This window comes from Atractosteus spatula, chromosome 9 (genome assembly GCF_055471065.1).
Source record: "Atractosteus spatula isolate fAtrSpa1 chromosome 9, fAtrSpa1.hap1, whole genome shotgun sequence".
NCBI lineage: Eukaryota > Metazoa > Chordata > Actinopteri > Semionotiformes > Lepisosteidae > Atractosteus > Atractosteus spatula.
The window spans coordinates 7,937,131-7,958,846 of NC_142714.1; the positions used below are offsets into that span (position 1 = coordinate 7,937,131).

General features: G+C 42.5%; 1 protein-coding gene across 1 annotated transcript; it reads left to right on the forward strand.

Moving 5' to 3' along the window:
• Positions 1–834: 834 nt before the first annotated feature.
• Positions 835–21,269, forward strand: rhoj (ras homolog family member J). The gene is made up of 5 exons (XM_088925455.1): positions 835–1,552; positions 10,730–10,788; positions 13,529–13,693; positions 14,452–14,547; positions 16,156–21,269. Exons 1-5 carry the CDS (start codon positions 1,372–1,374, stop codon positions 16,300–16,302), a joined length of 648 nt encoding a protein of 215 aa, XP_088781581.1. The 5' UTR covers positions 835–1,371; the 3' UTR covers positions 16,303–21,269.
• The last annotated feature ends 447 nt before the right edge of the window (positions 21,270–21,716 follow it).

The window sequence follows — 21,716 nt, forward strand, 5'->3', positions numbered from 1 at the left end:
GCATGTACAAAACTATTTTTGAGCTTGTGTTTTGTTTTTAGTGCACATTGAAATTTCTTTGGTGCACCGTGCTCATGAAACTAGTGTCAGGACAAGGTGAATTGCAGTCTGCTTCCCCTCCAGTTCCGTACATTATATTATTTTATAAAAGGTCCGTTTTCTTAGTGTTGAACTGAACCTGCTGTGCTATTCGTAGCTGTAGGTAGTAAGTAAATGATGTGCTAATGATGTGATAAAAGTGCGAAACATGTTTGAAAGACCTATTTGAACGAAAAGGTGAAGTCTCTTTTTTTTCCCCCTCACACAAAAACAGCAGCAGCTTTTTTTCCCTCCTCTTTCAGTTTAACGCTCCGCGAAAGGCTTCTCACGCTGGTAAAAAAAAAAATGCAGTAATTTCAGAAGCGGACGCGCAGACCTCAGTTTTCCATGCGGTGGTATTAAAAACCCACCGGCTGAAACCACCATGCACCGAGGAAGCGGTGCAACTTTCGAACTAACGGCTCCGCAAACATCTGGAGAAAAATAAAGACGCCTGGGCGCTAGATCTCTGAGTCGGGACGGATCCAGTCGATTCCCCGCCGTTCCGCGCGAAACGGGATTCTCGGCAGGCGATCTGAATCCCCATCCTTAATAACAGCCTGTTACCCGTCCCCAGCGCGGTATCGTCCCATTTTGAAGGTAGAAGGAAGCGGCGCCGGTGTCCTGGGATTTTCCTCCCCCAGCTCGGGTGCAGTTCCTGTGTTGGACATAAGGCACAGACCTACTATTGTTCCCAGCCCACTCTGCCTAATATGGAATTCGCTAGGAAACCCATGATTTCCTGACACTGTAGCGAAGCGGCGGAAAGCGATCGGGGAGGTCAGAAACCAATCTCAGGGAACTGGGGGGGGGAAAAGGAGAAGAAAAAGAGATACAGCCCGCAAAATAACAAAGAAGCGATCGCCCACCAAGCCGTTCTTCTCATTCCGGGAGACCCGCCGAGGATTTTAAACGGGATGCGACGCTTTTCTGAGCCTCACCGTGACAGCCTTCGTGAAGTTTTCTTCCCCGGCGCTGAGCCCTCGCAGCGACAAGTCCTACCAGCGCCACAGCCGAGGCTAGCCGACTTGAAGATTTTCTGATCCTCAGCTCAACGTGGGGGAAGAAGCGAGGAAAACAACCAAACAAAAACAAAAACAAAAAAACTTCTCGATCTCGTACCGGTCTTTCTGTAACGTAAGTGGCAGAAGTAAATCTTCTACCCCCCCCATCCCGGGAAAACGCGATGCGCTGCGAAATATACCCGCAGTAAGAAGTACAAAAAATATATAGAGAGAGAGAGAAGAAGTTCGGGCGACTTTTTCTGTCCATGCTGGTAGCGGGCGAAGCAGGATGGAAATTAGGGAGGAAGATGGCAGCGGCGGCGGCGGCAGCTTTCGGAATAATGTGAAAAAGATGCTGAAGTGTGTCGTGGTGGGCGACGGGGCGGTGGGGAAGACCTGCCTGCTGATGAGCTATGCCAACGACGCCTTCCCGGAGGAGTACGTGCCCACGGTGTTTGACCACTATGCAGGTAGAGTACGGTGCCGCCGACCGCGCGCGGTTGCCTGGACACAGCCGCCCCCCCCCGCTCCGATATCCGTGAGGCCAGGGGGTCTTCAGGGACGGGCCGGGCTCGGCGACGGAGGGCGAGGACGGGGAGACGAGCGTAACTGCTAGCCCGAGGACGTTACCCGGGCCTGGGGCTGGTGGCGGCAGACGGCTGCCTGCTAGAGAAGGGCTTTTAAAAATTCAAAGTCGAAACTTGACACGTGGTTATATATATATATTAAAAAAAAGAGAGAATCCATGGGGGCGCTGGGTTATAACAAAACAAACAAACAAAAAAGTTTATGCACTTTTCTGTGCTTTAGACCAACTGACTCTCAAAACACTCAAAAGTGGGGAAGGGTAAAAATACTTATTGGGTTCGATTCCTGAAAATGTGATTTCGACCTTTTCGGCTTACTGTAATTGTTTGGCAGTACGGAGTGGCGATTCAAAGTGAAAAGGTGAATTGTGAAGTATAATTAGATCATTGCGATTGCACACAATAGTGCTACAGTATCTTATTTCCTCCGTGTCAGCAAGGCTCGGGTTGTGGAGTACTTGCTCCCCGGACAGACGTGGGTACCGCTATCTGTCTCTGACACGAAATACCAGCTGTCATCATTGCGTAATGTTAGGTAACAAGGAGAAAAGCTCCTTTCCTCTTGACCGAAGAGCAAACGAAAACAAACCGTGCTATTAGTGGATCCCACTAATTATAACTTGCTTGAAGACGGGTCGATATTAACAAAACCGCTAAAATGCATCCCATAATGCTAATTGTGGAGCCTGTTGTGAAAATATTTTGAATTGCACTGGCCTTGATTTTTGTTTTTCCAAGAGCAACAAGCTGTGGTTGTTTTCACAGCTCAAACGAGCGTGCAGACAAAATCCAGCCACCTAAACACATTCTGACCCCCAGGGGCTTGATGTAATTATGTGTTTTTCAAAACTTGTTGAAAACGCTAAGAGTACAAATCTTAGAACATGCATTTAATACAACAGGCAGGTCAAAATGCTTATGAAGAAACAGATCCGAAAATGGTAATTGTTTTGCAAAATGCTTCTACAGTAAGGTTTTTCTGGAGCTTATTGCTAGAGAATTATTCTATAGAGTGGCAAAGTGCGTGTATACAATTATCACTTTATTGTTACTATCTGGATCTACTGTTCCTCTTGAGAATCTTGACATCAGTAGCTGCCTTAGTTAAACAAAAAGTAGAGAAAATAATAGAGAAATAGGGAATTAAATTAGACTTAAGTTTCTGTGGCAGACAGGACACTGGCTCTGGCCTGGAACAGTCTCAGTACTTTTTTGCCCTGGTCATATTGTACAGGTGCCAGGATGGGTGAGAGAATTATCCTGGGTGCAGGGCTCCACTGCTCTTTGGGTGTCAGTCAAACTGATAGGCAGCTGGTGAGACAGACATACTTGAATACACAGTCATAGAGTCTCGGACTGCTTCCTGAAAGATGGGAGGATATGGTAATATGACCGTAGTTCTTGTATCACTTCATTCCTGGAAGGACTGACATCATTTTTGAACACATGTCAGATCCAGAGGGAATATGAGAAAAGCAGGATTTAAATCACAGGATTAAAGATTCACATTTTTTTCCACTCATGTGAACTTTATGCCAAATGTCCACTGGCCCAAAAGGGGGGGTGTACGTATTTTCAGAAATCCATCGGACATTTCAAAGTAGAGGCTTCGATAACTAGTAAAAACATTCACATACATTTAAAATATTAACTCTTTGCAACCTTAATGAGCTGCTTGAAGATTATGTTCCAATATTGAAGTTCTTCTACAGTTATGAAACTTAAAGTCTCTCAAAAGCAGAAAAACACTGGCTAAGCTACATTGTATATGATATCTAGTGCAAGTTTCACATATTATTGTTTTTCTTAAAACTAGCAATGCTTGTGCTGAAATAAATAAAAATCCAGCATTTTAGGACTTTGATTGTCTTTACTATATGTCCACCTGAACTTGTTTTCAGCAAACAACTAAGTTTTAGTGATAATATGTAAGTGTGCTATCAAACTTTCAGCTAGGTGTCTTCAGTGCAAATATAATGTTTCATATCTAATTATTAATACTTCCTAAAGCATATAATTAATGGCAATATATAATTTAAAGTATGTTGTTGTTCATCCCAGGAAAGATAAATGTAAATCATGTTGTGCTTTGCCTGTAAATTCTTTTGAAAAGACTCCAGTGCTTTTCAAAAGAGTATAAACAGTGCTTGAACTTGTACAGTACTGGACACATCTACTGTATATCCACACTGGTGGTACAGCTAGCCACTGTGTCAACTTTTATCTTGAGAGCTACAGATTTTAAACAAAGCAGTATCTCTAGTACACTAATGCTGTTTTTATTACACAAAAGTTCCGTAAGTAATATGATCAACTTTCTAGATAAGATAACATTCTGTGTTTAGGTTATAATCTTGAAAAAGAAAAGCACTATACACATTTTGCTGGTCTTGATGGAAATTGTTCATATTTAAATAAGATGAAATGTTTCAGAGACAGAGGGTAAGGCTTGATAATGTTTTTAAAAATCAGGTTCTTTTAGGGGGGGTGGGACAGAATAACGTTTTCTGTATCTACCCTAAATTTATACAATACTATTTAATGGCAGAATATACACTTTTTAAAGAAAAGGGGGTTTGGTTTAGAATTATTACATTGTTGTGTCTGGAAAAAAAATTGCATGCAGTTGATTTTAAAGGCCCTGCAGTTTTCCAAACTAACTTCCAATACAGAAGATTCATTAAAAAAACAAAGCTAATTTAATAAGCCCCTTTGCTTTTTAGATCTATTTGTGTTGTCTAATAAACATTAGAATTGTGCTGTTAAGCGATGACAGTGTGCAGTAATCTGTAGCTTTTCTGTCAACACATTTCAATGGGGAACTGTGTTGTCACTCAATATACAAAACTGCGTTTAATTAAAATCACAACTGTTAATGTAAGAAACCACGAAATCATGCTGAATAAATAACACAACAACTAAGAAATGAGGGGGTAACTATAGTTTGGCTAAACAGAAAGAAAGGAAACGATGCTTTAACTTCAAGGAATGCTAGGAGATTTTAGAAAGTTGTTCTAAGCCTGAGGCTGACACACTGTGTACAGGTTTATCAATTAACTTGGTGATGCAGAATGCAAGCCCACATAGGAAATACCATTAAAATGAACTTTTCTGTGAGGATGGTGACTGTGCATGCATCAGAGTCTGGGAGATATCCAACACAGCAGAGCTCCCTGGAGAGAACTTGTAATTCTGTGCAACAGTGGAAGAGAAGTCTGACAGCCTCCAAGGTTACATAAAAAAAAGTTGGACGATGGACAACACGGAAGAGATGGTCCTGGCGAAACATCATCAAACCGAGGATTATAAATGTAGGATTATGTGTTAATATGGCAGAGCAAGACAAGTGGATCTTGTCTTGAGAGCATCATCCAGGTGGATGCTGCACATTGGTGGTGGTGGAGGGGTGTCCCCATTACCTGTAAAGCCCTTTGAGTGGAGTGTCCAGGAAAAGCGCTATATAAGTATAAGCAATTATTATAATTATTATTATTATAAGTGTTTATGTAGGTCTGGCACCTCCAGGTTTTACATTACTTTCACGCTTTGATGTGAGAGTTGATCAAGAATTTGAACTTCTGGAGAATCAGCCCTGTTGTTCGTGTTAAAAATATCAGTTAATCGTGTATAGAAAAAAAGTCCTCAGTGCCAGTGAGAGAGGTCACATTGAGCCTGTTTCCAGATTTCAACACCACGAGTTGAGGGGTCAGGAGAAGGGGTTACGTTAGGGGAGGGAGGACTGAAGTTAGGCAGGGATGAAAATCACCTCTGTAAGGAAGATTGGACTTTGTATAAAAACAAGAGAAAGGTTGTGCCTGTGTGGCACTTTTTAGATTGCTGGGTGACCTCAGCTGCAAAGACAGAAATGCCAGTTTAGCTGTCATTTAAGAGGCTCACTGAGCTCATTAGGGAAACAAAGCTGCTCAGCAGCTATGAACAGAAAAATGAAATAAATGAATAAAAACATTTTGTTCTCTGGAACATTTCTTGTAGGGGAGAAGCTTAACACGCCATCATTATGTAATGGCACTATTGTGACAGAATGCTTTTGTGTCACAGCAGACAAACACAATGAATCCTTTATATTTCTAAGAGCGAGTAGTGTGTAGCAGCAGTGTAGTATATTAAGTGCTATGCTCTCGCCTTTGTTTCCACAGCAAGTTTTCGAAACCCTTAATTCTGCACTTTAAATGCTTTCATTGGAGCCACGAACTGACAGGAATGGGCAGTAAAACGTGTCCCAAGGCGGCTGTTTAAAACACATGGATGAATGTGTGGAAATTGGAAGATATTAGGGGTGGATGAAAAGGTGTTGTGCTCCCCCTTACCCCAGGCAGAACATAATAGTGGGCTGTACGTCTGCCAGAATGCATCTTGCCTCCACATCAAACACGCAATAGGACCAGCGAGGCTTCAGGATATCTGGCGTCTGTTTTTAGCTGAAAAATACTTCGCAGGGACGTGTAACTGCTTTCCCCAGGATTCCTTTTTATCTTCAAGGATTTTCTGTGTGCATCCGAGCCCTGCCTCACTGCTTTGAAAGCACGGGGGGAATTCAGAGTCTGTTCTTTTTTTCTTCTTCAGGACGTCTTTATCTTAAAAAAAATAAATAAATAAGAGGAAACACCTGTTACGATCCTGCACACTGTACTACGATGGAGAACTAATACATCTAAACGACTTTGCCAAGTGGACAGAGGTAGCCTTCTTCTAAAAAGAATTCTGTTTGCCTTATCCGTCTGATTTTATTCTGTAGAATTAGCTCCACACTCTCGCGATGTAAGTGCAAACACATCTTGTTCATTGTTATTCAGTTTGCGCAGAAAATAAAACCCCATTGTAGGTCCTTGGTTTTCTCCTGTGGCAGTGCTGTCCCAGTGGGAGTTTCCCCAGATCCCAGACCCCTGTCACAGTGCCACTCCTCCGCTCTGAAGATTTAAATCGTTCTGCTTCTCAGTTCACCACACTGCTGCCAAATGTAGGCAGTGACACCTTTGTCTTCCAACCTGCTGTGCAATGAGACTTCTATATAGAATTATTTGAAGACTATAAAGCACGTCTGAACACTAACAGAGTGTGCTTCATTTGGCGTGACTTGGCTGCGCTCAGCTGTTACACTCTCTGTTCTTTGAATAGTATGGGGTAGAGTTAAGTCCTCGCTGAATTTGTTTCAGCACAGAACGCAAAACCAACATTGAAGCTCTGTGCTTCAGTCAGACGTTCGCCTGTTGTAATCCGTGGCCAGATGTGTTCAGTTTTAATATGGTCGACCTAATAATTCAGTTTTTCAAGATCTTATGTTCTGTAATCTGCAAATGTATCAAAGCAAGATCGGCCACATCGCAGCATTACGACATTGGGGTTTCTCATGCTGGACTGTCTAACATACCCCTTTTAGGCCAAAGAGTCTCTAGGACACCTTCTAAATCCCTCTAGAGTCTCTCGAATTGTTTTAGAGACAGAATAGTGTAATTAATCATGTAAAAGTGAACAGCAATCATGAATTGCATCAGTTTTGTTAGTTCTGAGATCACCGTTCTGCATTTGTCTGTATTTTCGATATATTCTGTTATATAACACACTGAAGTCAGTTTGGACCAGTAGGCCTTTGGAGATTCACTATATTCTTTAATTACAGGCAGTGACTCTCATTAATTTGGTAACACTGACAGTGTATTAAACAGTAACAGTAAGACTTACTTCAGCTGGAAGATGTCTGCGCTGTATAAACTCAAGAGCCCAGTGTGGCCAAGTGAGAGGAAAAATACAGGGTAGCCAAACTCCATCTCGGCTTGAATTTAAAGTCTGAGGTTAAGTTTGTCTCGAACTTGCTTTTTGTGTTTTCTGAGCCTTTGAATGTCTTAGAATCCAAGATCGTTTCTGGTAGCAGAGTATATGAAAAATACCGTTTTCCTGTTCTTCAGAAGGTTTCAGAAGTGTCATTCCTGCTTTAACTCCACCTAGTTAGAACATTGTTTTCTACTGCAACAGATTACCACTGCAGTTTCCACTGATCTCTAGTACTGCAAGGCTGTATAAATACACTCAATATAAATAATTACATTTTCTACATTTATTGCAGTCCTTTGCCAAGAGCAATACTTGCACATTGCTGAATAAGCCAGCAATAGCCTGAAAGATAGAGTCTTGTGAAGAAGATTGATCCTTCAGTATAATAATGTTCACTTACATCTTAAGGCATTTTTGAGTATTCATTGACACATTTAATGTGACTCTGTACTGGCATTATTTGCATTCTGCTAATAGGGTTAAATATGAGGCCAAAATGACAACTGAGCACCCTTTGGGGCCAAAATCTGTCTGCATGAGTCACAGTGAGGTGAAGGAGAAAAACTGAGCTGAGTATGTCGGCTTCTGTACAGTACATTCACATTGCGCTTTTTTTACCTCTGAAAGTTCTTCCTCTCTTAAGATCAACATGCAAGAGAAGCCTAAAAATGCAAGTTAATTTATTTTAATCATTATTATTATTATTATTATTATTCTTTTCATTGTTTTTTTAGATGTCATTGCCCTTTATGGTCACAGAGCTTACAGTGACTGATGAGCACAGAAATCACGGTTTCACGGGCACTGTGTTTTGCAAGATATTCTATGTGTAGATATCCACCAGCAATGTGGATAAATGCTTGTGCATTGCTGATCTAACTGGGGAAGATCAACTAAAATGAATCAGACTCACTTTTATTGACTCAGTTCGATGAGTTCCCTGCATTTGTATAGCATTTTCCATCGCTAAGCCCCTCACATACAGGTGGTTATCCACATCATCATCCACTGAGCAGCAATTCTGCACCAGCAGCCCCACAGCACAGCGGATCAGGTAGAGACGTGAGCCTTTGATTCACCAGCTGAACTAAGAGGGAGTCCAGATCGGCAAAGCCCATTGTAGAATTTAAACACTAAAGGACACTAAAGTCAACATCCCTACTCTTCCAAACAGCGCCGTAAGATCTTTACGGGACCTCAGTTTAGCATCTCTCCAAAGGACGACAGCTCCTACAATGCAGTTTTTTATACAAGAGGAAAGATCACCACCTGCTGGTCCCCAAACACTACTTACAGCAGCAGCCTTTCTTAAGCAACCTTTGCATGCATAGGTTAGAAGAACTAACTTCCCACAAAATGTGTTTGGAAACACATATTTGTCTTATACTTCAAATCTTGTTGTGTAATCCATAGATTTATTTGGTCTTTCTGTTACATTATAGAAAATGCCCAAACACTTTTAGCTTTGTTTTACATCTGGCAGAAAAAAACCACAGCTTTGTTGCTGTGGATTAGAGTTACATCTTGAAGCCCTCTGCACTTTTCTAGTATCTGTCTTTTCTAAAACATGCATCGCCCATTATTGCTGCCTGAACAGATTGTGCAATCTTTCTGTGGCTGTGACCACTAAGGTCCTTAGGGAAGCAGATATTCTTCAGCTCAAGGGTCTGTTATATGCACGTCAGTAAAAAAAAAAATGTTGGTCCTTGGTGAGATGTTAAGTCCATAATTGCAAGTGAAGCAGCAAGATTTCCTTAAAGGGATTTTATGATGCATTACATTATAGAAAAACTTTTTTTTTGCTGTTGGAGTACAATTGACACATCATGCATTTTCATCCATAATATGCCATCACATATTAGAACACTACAATAACACCTCATTTCATACTGCTGATTTGAAGTGGGTTTGCATAGTCATTTTCTGAATCTTGGAATGTCCTGATCTCCAGTAGTCTTGAACTCACAGGAAAGAAGAAGTGAGTCTTGAACTCAGCCCCTTTTATTGTATCGTAACTTAGAATACACAATGTCATTTAAAGTTATAGTAATAAAAATCTTCCTGTGTACAATAAGCAATGCAGACTAGGGACATGGTGTTTATCAGGGTTAAGTTACTGTCCAGTCTGAAGAGCTGTAGAAACTTTTGTGCACTCTGTAAAGATCTTGTTACTCATCAGATTGTGTTCCGTTTTTGCATTTTTTGCGATTCGAGAGCAAGTTTCTTATATAGATTTGGTGGAACGCTTGGCTTTCTGACCCCGTGGTGATGTTCGACATCCAAGTTGGGGGAGCAATATCCTACACTCTCATCTAGAGATCGCCGCCCCCGAAGACGTGCTTTTCAGAATGTTAGTTACGCTAAATGACACAAACGGAACCTGCTGGGTTACACAATAGAACCGTGGAGTGTCAGAGCAGCATTTGCAAACAGTTGACTGCTCTGGGCCTGGGATGTTACAGTGTGGCTCTTAATTGCCATTTATTAATGCCAGTGCCCAGTAATAAATCCTTATATCGTTAATCAACAGGGTGCAATATTACCACACGTAGCCAATGTGAACAGAATTCACCACTACAGCTGTTCAAAGGTGTGTGAGAGGGTGTCTTTTAGTTCTGTTTGCATTCCAGTAATTTGTCTTTTGTTGCTCATTGTTTTCTGTGTCTTAATGAGGTCCTTTTAGTGACAGGAGGAGGGATTGTGTGTCCCCCACAATCCTTTCCTTTTTTCTGTTCTGACAACAGAACATAATACAGGAAGTGCTGCATTAAACTGCTTTTGGTTTTTTTTTTACTAAGTAAAGCCAAATTTAACTGAAGCAGCTGTGTTACTAGACGCATGCTTTTGCGTATTTCTGTGAGCTTTTTATGTTTTAATTATACATCAAAGAATTATTCAGTAGTAGCAAAAGTACAATTTTGTTTGCAGAAATGTACAAATGAATGAAAAAGTGTCCAAAATGGGCTTTAGACCCGGGGCCTTTTGATCAACACTTTGAAGGAGGAAGACGAATGGCTGGATTTTTTTAAAGAGTGCATTCTTAGAGTTAAACTGTGCAAAAATTCTGTGCAAAATGGCTCAGAGACTCATATCTAATTTCTACCTCAGGAGTTTGAAAGATAAACAAGGAGTTCTAGAATGCCATGCTCCTGTGCCATTGTGTAAAAAAAAAAATGCAATTATTTGATTGTGTTCTCATGTTCTGTCATACTGTATACTGTATGTATGTATCATGACCTACACTTGCATTTAATTTTTTTTCTCTTGCAGTAAATGTGACAGTTTCGGGGAGGCAGCACTTGCTCGGTCTGTATGACACTGCTGGACAGGTAATTAACCACAACCGGGTGATTTAGACATTGATCACAGGTGCCACCTGACATAGCACGTGCCTCTGTAAGGAAATAAGAGTGTGTTCACTGAGCGCACCAGCTAGCCAGCATGTAAACAGGCCACCACAGACAGACAAGAATAATCATTCATTTCACCTTAGAAGTCATCATCTCTAACAGGTCCTCATCTTTGTGAATTTAAGGTCCATCCTGCACAGAGATGATAAAGTAATTTGAACTCTCTTAGCTAATTTTAGTGTGTCAGCAGAACCATAAACCCAATAATTAAAGAAGCAGAACAGGATTCATCACATGGCATTGCAGAGCAGTTATTGGCAGAGGATAAATAGACCCTCCACAATTCTTCACAGCAGGACTGCTTCATGTTTAGGGTGAGAATCCTGCTATCTCAATGTGTCTCAGTATTCTCTGGATTTATAACGGGGGCAATATGCACAGCTCACACCCAGAATTCTGGAGAATTTGTCTCAACATCGCAGCATTGATCCGACATTGAAATAATTAACCCAAATCAGCTGTTGCACCTATAATTTAATCAGGACATTATAGCATAACCCCATTTTGTTTATTAATAGAACAAATATATCTAAAGTAAATTAAGGCACATGACGTCCATATTTAAACTGTCCTGTTGAAAATCACACTGCAGCCTGTACACCTGTGCAAAGACATTTCCATCCGACAATTTTGCGCTGTTGAATTTTCACATTTCCCCAGTCTATTTCCAGTGATTTATGTGAGGAGGGCTGTTTTGTCAGCTTTTCTTGGCAACATTAGTAACACATGATTTCACCTCCCTATTAGCAAATGTAATTTTCTGTTTTAGAAATGTAATTTAATTTAAAAAAATGGTCTCTTTAGCGTTCATACAATACTGAGAAATGAATATCGCATTTGCCTGGGAGTCTGTAGCATTGAAAGTAAATCGTACAGAATTATAGTTTGACTCTGATCTCCACCAAAATGAATACAGTTGCTTTAATTTACAGCACAATTCTGGAGGTGCTTTACTGTCTGATTTCAGTTGCGCATGCTAAATTTGACAAGTCCTTTACAAGTGCTCCTCTGATTCACTCCCATACTGACACTGTGCCACCTTCATATGGGTCCAATGGCCTCCTCTCATTTGTCACTTTTTATTTCTGTAGCCTACAGTCGGCAGATTCTGCACGGCACATCTTTTTATTTTTCTGTGAGCACATTGAACCGCTCATGTTCCTGGCCTTGCTTCCCCACGTTCCGTACATCTGTGTTTCAGCGTGGTGCTGTGTGGCAGGGGAAATGGAAACAGCCTTGACAAGGTTTGGAGATGAAAACCTGAAAGGCTTTTTTCTGTACTGGCGTGCACCAACTGTACAACAGGACATGCTCCAGACATCCTGCAGACTGCAGTTACTAGTCAATAGGGGGTCTTATTATTCACAAGCAGGGACGTAGGCAAGGAATTGAGTTTCTGAAAAATTGTAACCAATTGAACGTCAGCATTTCCATTGTAGCAGAAGTGTATAAACCAGTTCAGTGAACCACAAACGAGGGGGGGCCTTCAACGTATTCCTTTTACAGAATCCCAATGTTTCCCAGGCATTTCATAAGTCCAAAATAGCCATTTCAAGGAAACGCCCTTTCTTGTCACTGTGCAAGTGACACGTTCGTTCCTTGAGTTCGTTCGTTACAAACTCAATCCACGCATCTGCACTTTGCAAGGCAAGAACAGGAAAACATTGAATCTTTCTGTACGGTGCTATTTTTAAATATTGATCAGAAATGGAGAAATCGATAATGCTTGAGTGATGAAGCAGAAGCCTGGAGTCGGCAATAGTGTAAACCTCACGCTTTCGTCCTCTAACCATTTGTCTCCTTAATTCAATAAAAGGAGCTGCTTGAAAGTGGAAAATGAGATGGTGAACTGCCTGTGGAATCAGAGATGTCATCTGATAGATGTGACTTCCCCTGGAACTTCATGTGCAAAAAAGTTGTAAAAGCTTTGTTTTTAAAGCGTTGAACACTCAGTACATATTTAAAAAAAAACGTTTGCAAAAAGAACTACACGTGAAGGCTTAAAATCAGTGAATTTGCAAGTGCTTAAAAGCACTAACAACTTGGTTGCTGAGGTGATTCATTCTTCTACAGAACATGCACAAACGGCTTGGACACTTCCTGATCCTGTCCTGGTCTCGCACTTTTCCTTAGCTGTCCTGGAGACACTTCGGAACGTGCATAGCGTAGTATCCCAGGGGCTTGCTTTCTCCATTGCCACGCCACGCAGAGTGCAGGGTGGCTCTAATGCGAGGCCAGACGCAGCAGGTCAGGGTTCGGGACAGGGCCAGGTCAGTGGCTGTGGGGGGTTTGTGTTTGCACCCACGCTCCTGGACTAGGCAGGGACGGCTCATGTAGGGAGGGTCTGCTTCTGGGGAAAGTAAGGTGATCCTCAGATATGCAGCCCCCGACCCCTCCTGCCTGGCCTGAGGGAGTGTGTGGGGAGGCCCTGAGATCAGGAAGCAGACCTCCCAGGCCATTTCTAGGCAGCGCTGATTAAGTTAAAGGTTTCCATTCCAACTCCAGATGTAAAACAGAAGGGAGGAAAATAAATTAGAGAGAACACGCACGGAGTGGATTTCTTCCAGCTTTAGAACTGTGTCTGCTCTGTGCTGACCCATTAAGGGCTCAGCTGGGGCTGAACTGAGAGCTCTGATTTTCTCTTTCCTCTGCGCAACAGGAAGACTACAATCAGCTGCGGCCGCTGTCCTACCCCAACACTGACGTGTTCCTCATCTGCTTCTCGGTGGTCAACCCGGCCTCCTACCACAATGTCCAGGAGGAGTGGGTCCCTGAACTCAAGGCCTGCATGCCCCATGTGCCCTACATCCTCATCGGAACGCAGGTGAGCCCCGAGAACCTCCACGTTCTGTGCCTGCTGTCTTTGCTCCTTGCATGACCGCCTGCATCGTGCTCCACTAGCTGCCTGGAGCCAGATGCTCTTGTGTCTGCTGTAGCGCGAACAGGAAGCAGATGGTTCTGGAGTACACGTGGAGGAGGGCTGATGTCTTCATCTCTCCCAGATGGGCGCTGGGGGAAGCGTCGAGTGGGGCTGAACTGTGATCAGCTATTTCACACGGGTCGGTGTAATGGGAGAAAACGAATGCCTGTTTCACAGAAGACAGCATTGTTTTTTACATTTAAAGGGGAACTCTTCTCAGACGGGTTATTAAACCGTGAACTTTGTGAAAGTACTGTATGGCCGGTCTGCTGTTGCAAACTGCTGATCCTGCCATGGGCGAGAGCGAGAGTTTTTCAAGGACTGTGGTGTGAAGCGCCCTTCCTGCTCAATAGTCACCTTCACGACTAATGAAACGTGATATACAAGCGAATAAGTACAGGTTGTGCAGCAGACATATCATCGCAGAAATGTTCCAACGCGACCTGCATGCAGAGCTAACATTTGCAGGCAAAACCGTATCAAAGTCAAGAACAGTCTTTCTGTTGGATTAAAAGAGATGTATTCACAAGCCTGAAATGCTTTGAAATGCACTCATCAATGCTGATTCTCTTTAAACCCAAAATATAAAAATAGCGTTACAGTTCCCCTTTAACAGTATACTGTCACAGTTTTCTTTTCAGTTGCGTATTTTTGTCTTTCAGATTGATTTGCGGGATGATCCCAAGACCCTGGCCCGCCTGCTGCACATGAAGGAGAAGCCCATGACCTTTGAGCAAGGAGTCAAATTGGCCAAAGAGGTTGGTGGGGTTTCACTGTTGACAGGCATTCTGCTATATCGGAACAAGTAATAGGTTAATTCCATGCTGAAAAGAAAAGAAAGAAAACACAACATTTCGGCTGTGGAGCCTTCTTTGTTGTGTTTTTTTTTCTTCTCTTGTCAGCATGGAATAAACCTATTACTTGTTCCTTTGCAGCCTACGCATGCTGACACATGACACATGCTTAGCTCAGAGGGTAGCCCAGAGAGGTGACCTCACTCTCTGCCTACAGTGTGCTCCTGCAGACACCAGCAATTAGCAAAGCATGGAGCAGGGCTGTGCAATTCCTGCTAACCGCCTTGGGACAGCAGTCCACTACTGGGGGTAACAGAACTCCATATTCGTGAAGTACCATTTTCTACCACGCTAGGTTTCAGGCTCCTTTTTGGAAAGAAAAACTAATAATGTTTAAAATCAATAGGACAGATTCAAATTGGTGGTAGCGTATCTTAAGTTAACTTCCCAACCCAACTTACTTTACACTTTTTATCTCTCTAGTATTGTTCTCCTAGGACAAAGAAAGGGTATATAAACTTCACATGGCAGTAACGTATGAGTATGGCCATTTCGTGCGTAAATGTAACAGTCAGTCATAAGGTTTAACAGTGAGTTCTGAAAAGTCCATACCTGATGTAGAATAAGTTAGGATCCTACAAAATCCCTCTTGAACTTCTTAATGTTCTTGTCTGTGCTTGATAACGTGGCCCACTAGAGGGCGCAACTTCTCTGATGATGGTGCAGACTGCAATGAGACATTTCCTGCATTTTGCAAGAGTAGAATGTTTTTTGTTGTTCAACTTATCTGTTTGCCACAGAAGGACTGCAGCCAGACCACAGAGGAGCCAGATTTGTCAGGCTGACTGGCGCTGTCAGTGATTCTGTATCTATACGCTGCACATTGTAACTACAATGAAGAGACTCGTGCAGAGTTTTAGGGCAGAAATCTCTGAGGAGAAGCGATAAACCAGTTTATAAGGCCTATATAGATGGCTTTATTCCAGATCTTAATATCAGTTTGCTGATAAATCTGCAGATAAAAAATAAAGAAGTTTCTTAAAAAGCTTTCATGAATATGGACTGTATCCTTCTTATCATTATTATCGAAAAGCCACCAAGTTGAGCAACAGATTAGGCCCTGTGTCTGGGTCTGCATCAAATTTGAGCACTACTGCCACCGTCCTTCAGTTACCTGATTTTGTGGACTGCTGTAAGGGGGTGTTCATTGCAAAAAGTGTGTACAAAAACTGAATTTAGTGGCTCTCAAGTGACCTAACCAGCACAGTTGTACATTTTGATACTGTATAAGCCCAGCATCACAGTGTACGCCTGAGTGCCGTCGGGGGCTCGGCAGTGGAGGTAGGCTGGCTGGGCACTCGACAGTGGCCCCATGGTGCTCATCACGGGCGAGAGCGTGGCCCCGCACAGTGCCGAACCATGATAAGATTCAGCAGGCGTGCGGACAGGGTGGCCCGGTCTGCCCCCACCAGGACAGCGGACCTGTCAGTTGGCTGGGTGGGCTGGTGAAAGAGCCGTGCCACCCACCCCCCCCACCACCACCACCACCACCTCTTTATCTTCTGTTCTTAGATTGGAGCCCAGTGCTACCTGGAGTGCTCGGCGCTCACACAGAAAGGCCTGAAGGCGGTGTTTGACGAGGCCATCCTGACTATCTTCAGCCCCAAGAAGAAGAAAAGGAGGTGCGCGTCCTGCAGGGGCTGTTGCGCCATCGTCTGAGGGGGCGGGGAGCGGAGGGACAGAGGCGCCACTCTCCCCACGCGAGGGGAGGGGGGGGTGGGCAGACGTCACCAGAGGAAACCGGCAGACATCATCCTCTTCCTTCTCCCCTTTCCTCACAAGCACACCTGCCTCCTCTTCAGAAGAAGGCTGTCTCTCTGAGATTCACAGCAATCCCCTCAGCAGCCCCTCTCTGTCTCCGGCTGGGCCGTTACGTAGCAGTAGCTGCAGTGACCTGGGTGGCGGAGTGACCGACCTGTGTTCAGACACAACTGCCCCCCCCTTACAGTGCAGTCTGAGAGGAGAGCATTTTCTCCATTTTCTCCTCACCCCAGGTGGGGACGACGCTGTAATACCCTTCGGTCAAGCCAAAGAGGAAGCTCACTTTGTAATTTGCACCCTTACTGCTATCATCTGCGATTCAGTGTCACCTACAAGGTCAGCTTCTCGAGAGCACATACAGTGACAGCACCTTTCTTCTGCTGCATGAGATTCCTTCCAGGGTTTTCATTTTCACTCTGCGGAGTCACTGCTGGCCTTTTTCCTTCTCTTGCTTTACAGTTCAGAAAGATGCTTAATACACCGCTGGATTACGAACAGCAGTTCATTTATCCACGCAGGAGTGCACTCTCGGTGTGCGGTTACCGAGGTGTTCTTCTGTGTCAGTGCCTTTATCGCATAAAGAGGTTAACCCAAGCCTTCTGGCTCCGGGTCGGCCAGCAAGCCTGAGGTCGGTCTCATGTGCTTTGAATGACGCCCAGAGACTGGTATGGGTCATGGTGGCTCCTTAACAAAAGCTGTGAGTGAGAAATGCCAATTTTTATATGAATTGTTTTAAATGAATAATAGTCTATGGTATATTATTTGCATTAGCTGTAACTCAAGTAGACTGTAAACTAAATAAGTACTAACGTACTTGTCGGAAGAGGTTCGAGAGGGGAGCAGTGTCAGTGTGCAACAGGCACACGACGTTCAACATGTCTGCTGGCTTCGATTAAACACATACACTGGCTTGCGAATGGCAGTTATCTGAGGGTTTTGCACAAGGCCTTTCTAGTGAAACAGTGGATGTTTGTAAGCACTACAAAGATGCAGCAACAAAAAAACAAAAAACAAACGGGGTGTTCTTCTGCCAAGCTTAAATCAAACGTCGGCTTATGCTTTTCAGGTCTACCTGGAACTGGGTGATGTCAGTGTCACATCGTGGCTGTTTTGAGTGTGTTAAAACTCAAAGACAGAGCCTGCAGGTTTTAGAGGTCTTTCTAATTAATCGGTCATTAATTACTTTGGACATGCATGGTTTTGAGCAGTTAGACTGGGTAATTGAATCAATTGATTAAAAATAAGTCTAATACAAACTGGAACATCATGTGACACTCTGGAGCCACAGCTGTACTGTGCCGTAGCGAGTACAGCAGCTTAGCATCCTCCTGCATTGGACGCAGGTGAGACAAACACCGTGCAAAGACTGATTCTGGTGTGGATTCAGGAAACATTAGGAAGAATACTCTGTACATCTCAGCATCTTCTACCTCCCCGAATTCACCTGCAGAGACATGTAGAGCTACAGTATGAAGCTTATGTGACTTTGCGGAGCAGGCAAATTCTGCTTTGTTGGGTGGTGCCTCCAGCACATTCCGAAGGAGTGGAGGAAGACTCTCTATTACAGTCTTCTTCCTGTGAAAAGCTTATTGCAGGGTTATTTTTCAACACCCAGTTTTTCTGCGTGTGTCGACTTCTTGGTAACAATGTCATTTTTCTTCAGAAGGGAATTGTCACCTCCCTAGGCTTTCTGAGCCACAGTGAAACACAACCCAGGCGGAAACTAAGGGGAGTGCCTTTAAAACGAGAAACAAGAAACACGTCTTTGCACAAAGTGTTATGGTAGCCTGGATCAAGCTCCCCAGCCATGTTGTGAAAGCTAACACTGGCTTCTTTCAGGAAACAGCTGGATGGGATCCTCAGATCACTTAGCTACTGACAGTCCACTGAGCCAGATGGACTGCCTCCTCTCTTTGGTAATGTTTCTTATTTTTTGTATGAGCAAGCAATAAGTGACAGATGAGCATTGACTAAGTAGTGGCATTTGGTTTCTAGCCTACGTTTGGAGAGTAAATATATTTTTGTAAGTGCCTCAGTTAATCCTTTAAAGAAACAACTAAGTGTTCAACTCCGCTGAGCTCTACCAGCAAAAGCGTATGCTGGAGGCTTGGCACCTTCATTAACAAGGTGTGGCTGTCTCCTGTGATTCTCCACTGTGCCTCCATGTCAGTTTCTCAGTGAGGGCTGTGGAAACCTAACGAGCTCAGAAGAATCTTACATGTGTAAGACACTGTTTTGTATAAAGAGAAGTTGTCTTGGCAGGAAATCCATGCCAGGAAATGGAACTGTTTTTAAACTTGGATTTTGTCCTTGATTAGTGCTCTTGATTAAAGCTCTTTCCTTAGGAACCCTAAACTATTAGTTGCAGAAATGGTGTTTGTTGGGTTCCTGGGTTAGTGCCCTGATTTTTTTGTGCCCAAATACCTGAATTGGAATTTACTACAGGTTTCACATACAGTACTTTGAGTGGTTTTCTTTTTCTGTGCTGCAACTGGTGGTACGCAGTCAATTCAGAAATGACCCAAAGAGAAGTACTAATTTGCTTGCAGAGGACGTGGTTTCGATTTGGATGAGGCAGTGTGGGGTTGTGAGCCTACAGCCATATTGCAGAAGACTTGTTTATGTCTGGCCTTGCTCACAGGAATACCATGTCTTCCTCATCTGCAGTTTTCTAAGTGTACCTGTCCTTCTCCACACTGCAGTACCATGTTAAGCTGTTGATGTCCTTAAGTCCTTGGTTAGAATCTTTTTCGATAACAGGACCTGATACATTCAAATAAAAGCCACTTGGTATGTGTACCTTTTCTGTTGTAGAACAGAAAAAGACCAAAAGCCTATTTTTGATCAATACAATACAACTGAGGTACCTAACCTGTTATACACAGAAGGATTTGATCTCTTCAGGGTTTAAATATTCTTTCAGAGTGCAAATTTATGGCCAAATGTTGGCACTAATGAAATGTTTTGTCTTGTTTTTTTCTTTCTTTTTTGTGTGCATTAAGTTAGATCAAGAGTCAGGTGGATTTTAACAACCTCCAATTGCTATTGACAATCAATTAGAAAGCAGTTATATATTTAAAAGTTGGCATAATATACATGTGAAGACATTGTGAATTTTTAAATAAAATTCAAATTAACCTCGGGTGTCTCAAATCAATGTGAGTGATCAGGAACTGGTTTGTGAATCGTTAATGTTTCTTTACAGAATAGTTTTTAAAATTGCGGCACTGCTGTTGTCGCTACCTTCTCCAGCTGTTAATGTTAGTATTACAGCGGATTAACGTGACTCTACATCTTATTGTTAAAATGGCCTGACCCGATCTTTCGTTTTCTCAGCAGCAGCTTTCTTGGGAGTAAAAAAAAAAACAGCCTTGGTGGGCTGAGAGAATGGCAATTTTATGTCAATTGTTCTGCATTCTGCAGGGCCCGTTATCAGCAGGTGGGCTTGAGGAATTAAACTGTAGTTTGTGCCTTTTAGTAGAAGCCTTTGTCTCAGCGCAAAGAGCAGCGAAAAGAGGAGTGGGACTTGGGGTTTTAGAATTTTTTTAAACAGCACCGTCATTAACCTTTAGTATAATTTGAAGTAAATAGACTGCCAAATGGAGGGTTTCTTTTGTGTACACAGATCCTTTGATCTGACAGGAGTGACAAATCAGCAACAGGTTTTTTTTTCCCATGAAGCAGAGTTCTGTATAAATAACGGATCCCGTGAGACATGAAAATGTGCAGCACAGGGGGTCTCTGAGGGGTTCTAGGGGAAGAGTGTTAATTTCAAAGACTGCTTTTTATTGTAGTGGGAAGACTAGAAGTTAAACAATTGAGATGCCCCGAGAGGAAAACACAGACCTGGAAGCAGATATTTTGAGCAGCTCAGCCACTCTCTTTCCTTGGGTGGACAGGGTAGATCTGAAGCGAAGACGAAAATAGCTCGTCACTTCCAGCAAAGTGGCGTTCTGCCCATGACTGATTATTTCAGTTCCACTACAACCTGATGGGTTTCCAGCTTAGTCTTTTTTATCTCCTGAAAAGGTGTAATTGTTTCATTTGAACAATACATCAGAAGAAACTGAAGGTAAAAGCACGCTATGCATTTGACAGACCTAACAATTGACCTTAGGTGGGTGCATTTCTGTTTCCAAGCTTTGCGAGTGCCTACACTGTGGAAATGCGATGTTTAAAAGTACCCATAATTTCAAGTAATAGTGCAGCCTGACCTAGATCAGGAGCACTGGTCTTTTCCAGGTAAAACCTGCCTCAGCAAGCTACTGCAGAAACTTTGGAGTTTGGAAGCTTGCTATATGCAGTGCCTCCCATTGGATCAGTGATACAGTATGCGTGTCCTTTATCTGTGAGTGTGCCTTCTTCTGTTAATACCGATTTACTGCAAAGAAAAGTGACCCTAGGCTACATTGGTTAAATGGCTGGCTAAAAAAAAATCGCTTGTAAGTAGTTTTAAGATGATCTCAGGAACAGCGGGATTTAGTAGTTGCTGGTTTTCTTTTTCAACAGATGGAGGGCACAAAGTGCTCCATTAAAATAGGGTCATTTTTTTTCTTTTGCTCTGATTATGTAGCGATGTTCTATGTACACTTATGTGCACTTGCAACACTGTGCCTGTTCGCTATGCAACTGCTTTGTACTGTATATTTCCTGAAAGCCAGGTTTAACACTGGTAACAGCAATAACTTGAATACTAAAATGCAAACAATATTTAAGTGTTTTAAACATACTTATTATATAGTGTTTCTTTCCCTTTTATTTCCAGTACCCATGTAGTGTATGTGTACTATCATTGCTTTGTTTGTTCTGAGTTGAATTCTCAAATACTGTAAATACTTTGATGGCAATTAAAATATGCAACACCAGTAAGAATTCAAGTCTGTTTTATTTAAAGTTTCACTTCATTGTCAAGGGGGGTGGTATGCTTGAATGATCTATGTTATGCCCCTTACATTAACAGGTGAAAGTGGATGTTATGTTCTGCATTTATGAGGAAGAGAGCAATAGGTAACAAAAGATAACAAAAAAGACATCTTTAGTATGTAATAAGATCCCATAACCACAAAGTACAGTCTGTCACTAAGACACTTGCATACAGTAGTTCAATAACATTCCAGATTAGAGGTTGCAAAAAACATTTACATATGCTTTAGAACCTGTATTAAAAAACAGATTCTAAATACCTGGTGATAACTACTATGGGCTAATGATTAATAACAGATCCAGATTGTTTTCATATAGAAATGTTTTATTCATAGGCAATTTAGTATTGTGCATTTATAAAATTTCATGTTGGTGATTTCTTTCACTAA

Bases quoted from the DNA above. Each gene is read 5' to 3' on its own strand.
- rhoj (XM_088925455.1), top strand. From the start codon at position 1,372: ATGGAAATTAGGGAGGAAGATGGCAGCGGCGGCGGCGGCAGCTTTCGG. The intron at 13,694-14,451 runs GTGAGCCCCGAG...TTTGTCTTTCAG, and splicing joins ACATCCTCATCGGAACGCAG to ATTGATTTGCGGGATGATCC. The intron at 14,548-16,155 runs GTTGGTGGGGTT...TTCTGTTCTTAG, and splicing joins GAGTCAAATTGGCCAAAGAG to ATTGGAGCCCAGTGCTACCT.